Source organism: Salvia splendens, chromosome 17 (genome assembly GCF_004379255.2).
Source record: "Salvia splendens isolate huo1 chromosome 17, SspV2, whole genome shotgun sequence".
NCBI lineage: Eukaryota > Viridiplantae > Streptophyta > Magnoliopsida > Lamiales > Lamiaceae > Salvia > Salvia splendens.
The window spans coordinates 23,415,258-23,425,754 of record NC_056048.1 but is presented as its reverse complement, the minus strand read 5'-3'; the positions used below and the strand labels follow the sequence as shown (position 1 = coordinate 23,425,754).

The 10,497-nt window shown below is 37.7% G+C and overlaps 1 protein-coding gene across 1 annotated transcript; it reads right to left on the bottom strand.

Moving 5' to 3' along the window:
* Positions 1-1,182: 1,182 nt before the first annotated feature.
* Positions 1,183-2,789, bottom strand: LOC121774497. The gene is made up of 2 exons (XM_042171362.1): positions 1,787-2,789; positions 1,183-1,220 (listed from the first exon to the last, which is right to left on the bottom strand). Exons 1-2 carry the CDS (start codon positions 2,787-2,789, stop codon positions 1,183-1,185), a joined length of 1,041 nt encoding a protein of 346 aa, XP_042027296.1.
* Positions 2,790-10,497: the final 7,708 nt, after the last annotated feature.

The window sequence follows — 10,497 nt, the reverse complement described above, 5'->3', positions numbered from 1 at the left end:
GGATCAGTAGCAACCGTATTGAGATTCAGTTCAGTAATTACCTCGGATATCGGTGAAGGAGGATCGAGGGGTGGATGCGATGACTCACTGTCCGTAGGCAAGGCATGCTCGGCGGTAGTGACAACTGGTTCTGGTGGATCCTCAATCGAAGAACTTGGAAATGGCACCACCCAACTTAGGTAGTCCACTGAACTATCCGGATCATTCTCCCCCTGACTACTAAGGTGGGTGTGATAGAAAAACTCGGTTTCCAGGAAGTTGCAGTTCATGGTAGTAGTAATTTTCTTGGTAAGAGGGTTAAAGCAGCGGTATCCCTTTTGGTTTACCCCGTATCCCACAAAAACACATTTGGTAGCACAGGGAGATAGTTTGGTTCTTTCGTGTTTAGCGATGTGGATGTATACAGTGCAACCAAAGACTTTGGGTCGGAGGTTCATGTGTTGGGGAATTTTGGACATTGAGGATAGGACATCAAGAGGGGTTTTTTTCTTTAGGATTTTAGTGGGTAAACGATTCATTAGGTATACAGAGGTGGCTATGGCTTCCGGCCAGAAATGTTGTGGGACTTTCGACTCAATCATTAGGGCTCGGGCGATTTCTAGGATGGTCCTATTTTTCCGTTCCGCTACCCCATTCTGTTATGGTGTATAAGCACAAGAGGTCTGATGAATCATTCCATGGTTTTGAAAGAACTGGGTCATGGGGCTATTAATGAATTCCCCCCCACCGTTATCAGATCGAAGTGTTTTAATCGAAGCAAGAAATTGGGTTTGAACCATTCTGACAAACAAAATAAACTTATCCATAACCTCAGACTTATGTCTCATAAAATAAATCCAGGTCATTCGTGTGCAGTCATCAACAAATATAACAAAGTATCGAAAACCATTCCCCCCGGCAAAAGGTGCGGGACCCCACACATCAGAATGAACTAACGAAAACATAGACTGCATACGATTGTTCGAAAGTTTAAACGATTGTCTGTGGCTTTTTGCCAAAACACATGTTTCACAAAACAAATCAGACGGAATTGAAAGGTTCGGAAAAAGTAGTTTAAAGTAACCAGGAGAAGGATGTCCTAGTCTTCGGTGCCATAGCCAAATTTCTTGTCTCGTGGATCCGTGAGCCAGCATCGCACTACCATGTTGAGCTATCTCGTCCACGTAGTAAAGTCCACGGTGCTCAGTGCCACGCCCAAGTATCCTCTTCGTCTGAATATCCTGTAAAATGCAGAAGGTAGGGTGCATTAGCAGAGTGCAATTCAATTCCTTCGTTACATGACTAATCGACATCAAACGCTGAGATAAAGTCGGGACATATAAACAATTTTGGAGACGGAGCGTGGGAGAAATTTCTATAGTACCCGACCCTTCAACAGCAATTAATTCCCCACTAGCGGTCTTAATGTAGGTTTTAGTGATTTTACTCATGCTAATAAAATCATCAATATTCGGGGTCATAGTATAAGTGGCCCCACAGTCAAAAATCCACCCTTTCGTCATATTCGTTCCCTTATGTACATGGAATGCAGTGGGTAAGTCTTCTAAAATAGCAAAAAGATTTTTTGTCACATAATCACAAATTTTGGGGCTGTTTTCCAAAATATTAGAGGCATAGGGGTCAAAATCTGATATCACATAATCTGGGGGTCTGCCATGCAAAAAATGGGGTCTTTTTTCTAATTTCCGAAAGTTTGTTGGGGAAATCTCTATTTTCCGAAAATGGCTAGGGGCTATGTCTAATTTAGCAAAAATTCTAGGGTTTGGTTTTAAACCAAACCCAATACCTCCTTTCCCGATCGGCGCCGCTTCCTCTCGTCCGGCGAAATTGCCGGCTCCCCTGATGCTGCCGCCGCCGGTTGAGGTCTCCGGATTCATCGCCGGTCCTTGGTTGGTCATTCCCCCACGACCACCGTTTTGATTCCGGGGTTGTTCTTCCTCTGGGAATCCGACAGCCATCTTCACCGCCCTCGTCCGCTGCCTCTCCTCCCACCATTCGGGATAACCCAACCGCTTGAAACACGTCTCGTACGTGTGTTTGGGCTTCTGGCAATGAGTGCACCATAGTCCCGATTTATCCAGGCGGTTTCCCGGTCGGCCGGTAGTTCCAGCGGGACGCGGCGGTCCTCCACCCCGGTGTATTGGTCTGTGGCTCTGTGCAGCGAGCCCACTTCCGATTCCTTCTCCCGATGATGTATCTCCGGTATTCATGCCGACGGCTTCAGGGGTGGGGGAAGATGATGCCGGTGGCATGATGTGTCGTCGAGCCGCCTCCGTCTTCACCCATCCATACGCCGACTCTACTGACGGGTAGGGATCCTCCTTGAGGATATCCCTCTTGATCGGGTCGTACTCCGGGTTCAGTCCAGCCAGGAACTTGAACAATCGTTTCTCGTTCGAATGGGTTCGGTATTGATCGACTCCCTTGTCGCAGCATGTGATTGGTTGCTTCTGGCAGCTGTCGACATTGATCCATAGTCCATGGATTCTCCGGTAATACGTTTCCAAATCCATGTTCCCCTGTTTAATCGTGATGATCTTTTCTTCCATATCGTAGATTAAATACTTGTCCGCCTTGTTCTCGAACGTCACAGCAAGGCTATCCCATAGTGCCTTGGACGTTTGATGGTAGGCGAAATCAGCAATGATCTCGTCTTCGTTGTTGTCGACGATCCATGAGAATACCACCAGATCGTCTTCTTCCCATTCATCGTACCCCTTGCTCCCTGGTTCTGGGGGTTCTTTCCGTATGTGTGAGTATGCGCCACGGCCGCCTATCTTGACTTTCATAAGTCTCGACCATATCGGGTAGTTCTTTCCATTAAGCTTGAATGCCACAGTGACATTCTTGCTATTCTTCAACTTGTTGGTTCTGGATTCGGTTTTATGTCCTCCGTTTCTGACATTCTTTTGCAGGATTGGTGGATTGGATATTGGATTGGTTATTCTGGGTCTTGGTTCAAAAGGTTCGGGATCAGTATCTCTCGGCTATGATGAAACTGCTCTGAGCCGACATAAAACCTGCTCGGATGCCATGTTAAGATGGATCGATTTCTGGGGGAAAGGATTTTATTTCATTGATTCAACATTGTACAAGAGGTATTGTTAAATAGACCTAGAATTGGCTATACAAGGAAAGCTAATTAATTTACATTGATTTGATATCTTCTATTCTTGGTAGTGTATAATTGTATGATCTTCGGTAATTTGGAGCTGATTTCTCGTGATCCTCCGAGATCTTCTCCAACAGGAAGAAAGTATCAATAAATCTCCTAGACAACGGGAAGTCATTGAAGTCGCCGCATGACTCATATATCGACCTAAGGGTAGTATCTGGGGCTGTTAAGGGTCTAGTCTGCCTAAGTTCTCCTAAGTTCGACATTGTAATATGCAATCCTTTTTTAGGTTAATCCAAGATTTTACCAGTTTCTCCTTACTCTTGTACTTACACCCAAAGAAATAACATTGATCACCAAATGGTGGGACTGGGTTTTCACGAAGATTACAAAGTGGTATGGCTGCTGTCGTCCTTGAAGCCCAGATGTTTGCGCGCCAGTCTGTATTTGGCAATGACGAATTCCTAGAGAAAATTGGATCTGGATCCAGATTTGGTCATCAAGGAACCCATAAAGTCTGTGTGCAAGAATGGATCCTTTGCCCATTGGGAAGGGCAAAACACAAGTCGTAAGAAGATTATACTGAGCTTTGATATGAAGAATGAAGTGTTTCGAGCAATCACAATATCGTGTGACAGAGCACTTGGTCGTCGCTTAGTGATTCTTGCAAAGGGTGAGTGCTTTTTGTTTTGTTAGTTATAGAGATATGGAAGTGGAAGATTTATGAGTCAAGCCGTGGAGGAAGTGAACTTATTTGGTATAATGTGAATAATGCCCCACCTATTTGGAGGATTAATGATATTCCTATTAGGAGGAATGATAATTGTGTGTTCCTTAGAGATTTGCATATTAATTTTGTTACGTAATCATCTTCTTCTCAAAGCTGATTAGAACAGTAAGCATATAAAATAAAGTGATCCAGTTATTTTGTGGTTAGATATTGATACTAGTTCTTTGATATTGATACTAGAGCTTGGCTTATTGTGTGCTCTAAATTGTTAAATCTTGTGAAGCGACTATGATTCCAACAGAGGCAAGATACAACATGATGTTAAATGAGCAATTTGGTAACTATGTTATTTTACGCAATTAACGAATTTGCAATCGTTGTGCCATTTTTCAAAGGGGCACACGCCTACAGTTGAAAATAATCACTTTTATTTATAAAAATATTTTTTTTAAAATAATTTTATTATAAAAAAATATCTCAACACTAATGAAAAGGAGGGAGTATAAATTAATTTATTTTTTCCAAACTAAATTGGTGATGCCATTAATTTCAAATTATATTTGTCTCAACCATTTTTATCGTCTAAATAATATAGTACTGCCATTTTATACAGTAAGTATAATTTTTCATTTAAAAATAAAATCATAATTTAATAATTTAGTTTAGATCTTTGTAGGATTGCCCTATTAGTTTTGATCATTAGGATTTTGATAAATTCTATACTTCAATGAAAAAATCATATAGCCTAATTCTATACTTCGACTAAATGATCTGAAAATAGGGCTTCGAATAGCTTGGAGCTTTTTTTTTTGTATTTTTCGTCATACTCCCTTCGTCTCTGCATAAAAGTCTTGTTTTGTCATTTCCGTTCGTCCTTGAATTGTCATTTCCGTCCGTCCTTGAATAAGAGTCATTTTTCAGTTTTACCATAAATGGTAAATAGGCCACGCATTCCACTAACTTATTCCACTCACATTTATTATAAAATTAATATCTATATAAATAGTACTCATATTGTCATAACCAAATAGGTCTCCTATAATGGAATGGAGGAAGTAGATTATTAGATGCTGAAAAAATGTGTTAGTGGAAAATGAGTCTCACTTCATTAGAGATAAGAATTTCCTAAAATAGAAGGTTTCTATTTGAATAATAATATAGTAGTATATGATTAAGAAGGTAGTTGTGATGAATGTGTGAGATATATATCACATAGTTAAAAGTAGAAGATGTGATCATTCAGTTGGATCCCAATTATATCTCTTTAGCAAGCCTGTTGTAGGATCGCGATTTCCGGTAAAATAGATGCCATCATGTTTGGCTATCCAGTTACAAGTCATATTGCACGTTAATCCGATCTCAAAATTAAACACTTCAATTGTTTTTATAAGTATATTATCCCACCTAAATTCACAAAAAAATACAGTCCTTCCCCAAATGTTAGCACAAAAACTCCATTGAACATCACGTTGTGCGGGAAGAGTATGGTATCCCAAGTCATCATCCCCCGATGCACAATGTAGCCGAAATGGAAAAGAAGAGTCCGGGATGCCTCTGTTTGGAGGAAGATCATTGATAACATGAACTTCGTAAAACCCAGTAAGTAAGCAATTACTCTTAAAGCCAAAAATACTAGCATCAGAAATACAAATAAATATAAAAATAAAAATAAAAACGATGATCATTTTCATCTTGTTTGAATTACGTAATCTCGACCAAGATGAGGAATTAAGGAATGAGTGTACAAGAAAACTGAAATTAAGTCTGATTTGAAGCTTTTCTAAGTTTTTTGGTGAATTGCAAGTGTAATTTAGTTTTATGGTAGGTGAGCAACGAAGCATGCATGCATGTAGGTTACAATTCGTTATTTTAATTATTCAATTAATTATGGTTGATTAATACTTGGCAGTATAATTAGAACTAATATACTCTAACTATGGATTGGTAAATCATATAATCAACTAAGCTTTTTGAAAGTATTGCCAATTTGTTAGCCTAACTAGCAATTACGAAATTAAGCTAAAGTACCAGAAACAGAAACAAAATGAAATGATATACATATTCTAATGAGAAATTTGTGCAGCCTCAGTTATTATTGTGAGAAAATTATTATTATTTGAAGATGGATAAATATAATTAATAGTGTTCAGCAATTACTACTATATACCTATAAATCTCATGCATGCTTCGTTGCTCTCCCACCATAAAACTAAATTACAACAAAATTTGGAAAACCTTTATTCAAATGAACCTTAATTTCATTTACACTCACTTCCTTCCACAACTTAGTCGAGATTACATAATTCACACGACACAATGAAAATGGTCTTATTTTCCATTTATGTAATATTTAGTATTTCTCATGCTAGCTTTTTAGGCATGGAGAAAAGACGAAGGCTACGAAGCTGTTCTGTTACTAATAACTTTTATGAAGTTCATATTATCAATGATCTTCCTTCAAACACCGGTGCCCCAGACTCTTCTCTTCCATTGCATGTGCACTGTGCATCTGACGACGATGATTTGGGATATCATTATCTTCCCACACAACGTGATTTTCATTGGAGTTTCTGCATGAACATTTGGGGAACGACTCGTTTCATTTGTGATTTATGGTGGGGCCTTACAATTGCAAAATCATTTGAAGCGTTTAATTTTGACATTGGATTAGAGTGCAATACGACTTGTAACTGGATAGCCAAACACGATGGCATCTATTTTACCGGCAATCAAGATCCTGCACAAGGCTTGGTAAAGAGATATTATTGGTCCGAAATCGAATGATACATCATCTACTTTATATCTCACACATTGATGCTAAAACTAGCTTTTGTTAGCAAATAATGATTAGCATTTAGCAAGACAATCTTTTATTGAGATGACGATCAATGGTTTGTGTTATGTGAGTATATATATATAAGGAGAGAGAAGGGAAGGGGAGGGAACGATGTAGTTTCTAGCCGATTTGTTTGATGTATATATATGGGTTTCTAGTTGAAGGCTACATGTAATTTGAACATTCCATTTTGTTAAAATTTAAATTTTAGTTGCCATCATATCTTATGCGAGTGTGGATTTCGTAACTCAATTTTTCTTTTATTTTTTAAAGATTTTTCTTATTATAATGAGTGATGGATCTAGAAAACAAAACTTGTGGGCGTGGAGCTTGCTAGTTGAAGAACGTCATCGTGATGAGCATCGTTTGCATCCGCTTGGATTGAAAGATCATTATTTTTTCTGTTAGTAGCTATCCGAATCGTGAAACTGCATTTCCTAAGATATGTTCGGAACATACACCATGATAAGTCACAGACTATAACATGGACTAGTGGTGGGGTCGTTAATCCCGCCCGACCCCAGTTGACATGTAAAATTACAAATATTATATTCAAATTTAATTTATATAACGATCAACGTTTTTATAGTAATAATAAAAAAGAAAAAAGAAAAAAGACAAGTCAGAGTAATAAGATTCAGTCCTAGATTCTCTTTTGTCAGCCCGAATGGTTTGGGCAATGTTACTGGGAAACCAATATTTTCCCATCAATATTTTTTAAACCCTATCATTCCATTTCGACCCAATTATATTTCTTTACCAAGCCTGCTGTAGGATCGCGATTGCCGGTAAAATAGATGCCATCTTGTTTGGCTACCCAGTTGCAAGTCGTATCACACATGCTTCCGACTTCTATATTAAACGCTTCAAATGATTTTGTGATTTTAAAGCCCCACCATAACTCACATGAGAAACTAGTGGGTATAAAAAAGTTAACGCAGAAACTCCAATGAAAATCACGTTGTGTAGGAAGAGTATGATATCCCAAATCATCGTCAATAGATGCACAATGCAACCGCAATGGAATAGAAGAGTCCAGGGCTCCAATAGTTGAAGGAAGATCATTGATAATATGAACTTCTAAATCTACACTCCACCAACAGGTTGGACCTACAACGCGCGAAGAACTAGCATCACATATACTAATAATGATAATAATATAAATAAAAATTAAGATGCTTTTCATAATGTTGTATGAATTATGTAATCTCGATTAGTGTGGAAGTAAGGGAAATCAAGGTTGATTTGAATGAAGGTGTTCCAAGTTTTGGTGTAATTTAGTTTTGTGGTAGGTGGGCAATGAAACATACATGAGAATTAGCTACAAATTAAAACTAAATACTCTTATACTAGTAGTTATGTTGCTAGCTAATTATTAGTCATTTATGTTTAAGGTCGAGCTGTTAAAAATATGGTCCCATAATATAAGAGAGGTGAATTTTACCTTTATTTCTATTTTTACAATCTTCAATGTGAAAATATTTAGATGTTTTTTAATAAGTTAATACATTTGGAAAAAACGAATCATAATGTGCAGATCGACCAAGACAAATTATCATTCGACGGATTCAGGGAGGGGCAGAGTAGGGGTGGGTCGATACGAGATATCGTATCGAAAACGTTGTATCGTATATCGTATCGAAAATATCAATATGAAAGAATTTCATATCGTTATCGTATCGAAAGTTTTGATATATCGAATTTCGATATATCGAACTTTCGATATGGATAATATCAATATCGTTATCGTATCGATATATCGAATTTCGGTATGATATATCGAAATATCGATATCGTATCGAATACCTGTACACTACCAAGTACAATTAAATGGATTTATATATATTTATAATTTTAAATTTTAACATGTATTGAATTTCAATATGTTTCAATATATACGATATATATCGTATATTCGATGTAAAACGATGTATCGAAAATATCGATATATATCGTATATTCGATATAAAATGATATATCGCGATATAAGGAAATTCATATCGTTATCGTATCGAAAACTTATGATACAGTATCGTATCGTATCGAAAATTACGATATATCGAAAATTTGATAATTTTTCGATATTTTACAATACGAGCGATATATCATTTTTTCGATATTTTTCCCCAGCCCTAGGCAGGAGGGTGCGATCGCTCCTCCCCGGCGACCAGGTACTCTAGACCCGGACGTAAATTTTTCATGGCCGCGATTCCGATGTCACCCCGAAGAAGAAGGAAATCGCCCAGTGCTATCTTGGGTCAATTTGTTGCATGTCCAAGCCATATTAAATTTAAGTTTGACACTTAAACCGCATATTCTTTTGATCTTGTAACATCGCACCTGCCACGACCGCCCTTTTTAGGATTAATAAATGCGGGTGGTCGCGATTAATGGGACTTTAAAAACGGATAATTTTCTAGGGTTTCGATAAAAAGTTTGACCAAGATAATTAATATTCAAATAACGAGGGAAAAACAGAGTAAATGTTCAAGCTTTATTAAATCCAAAGTCAACAGTTAACATAATTAATGATCCAAGAGTGAAAAGAGGTTCAAAAGCATAATGGAGAAAAACAGTCATAATTCAGTGGAAGCATTCAAGAGTAAGAGTGACGCCATGTATGAAGACACGGCCCCCCTCGGAGTTCAAAATAAATCCAACAAAAATTAAGGTTTGACTCAACACCACCCAAGCTCGTCGCCGCTCAACCTGCACATAAAGAAAACACATGCAGGGCTGGGTACTATAAAATACTCAGTGGACTTATGCCGAAAACATTTTAATAATTATGCCATCCATACCATAGTGAACTCGAGTTTTTTTTTATTTTTATTAACAAAATGATATCATCGAGTATCACAAAATAATTTCATAGACTGGTCAGTCAAAACAATCTCCTCACTTTCTCAACAATCCATCAATCACAACATTTCCATAGTGCGACGAAAGTGTGGCCACACTTTTCGCCCACGAGACCGACCGACTAGCAAGGACGGCTCCCGATCCCAAATGTGTACACTAGCCTGATAGGGTTTGCGGCCCTACTCAGACTTAAATTCGTTTATATATTCTTATAGCCTGATGGAGCGAACTCACAAACTAGGCATCAGACAACATAGCCCTATAGCCTAATGGAGCGAACTCACAAACTAGGCACCAGGCACACAACATCATCAAAACAATCACAGGCATGACACAACATTTTAAACCACCCATATAACTCCATAATCATGATTTTGAAACATAAAAGAGTTTAAGAAATAAAGCCCACCTCGAGTGCTTAATTCGGAATTATATTATTTCCCTTGCGATCACGATTCACTTGTGAGATATCACCTTTGAATTTAAAATAACATATAGATCAACACAAGGAATCCAAATAAAATAAGATGCATGCATCCTATGACTTTGATTATTTTAATTGATCGCATTACAAATTTTTTTCATTTAGAAGCTTAGGTATTTCGATTAGTTCCAGCCGCTCACGTCCAAACAATTTTGCGAAAAGATAACTCTGATTTCAAGGATTCAATTAACTCCATTCCAGTCCCAAAAAAATTTAATCACCAACTAGTCCAACAAATGATAAAACAAATATTCCCAAGATAAATCAAATACTCCCGAGCCCAATTCAAAGTAAGATACTGACCCAAACAGGAAGAAAAAGGATTTATATACTCACATTCCAAAACACACATACCCATTCAGACTTCCACTTTAAATCAAACACCAAAAATATTTTAGGGGAATGAAACAATTAAATAAGAAAACAGAAACTCCCACTTCCAATTTAAAAAAAAAGAATTATTTTAGTAA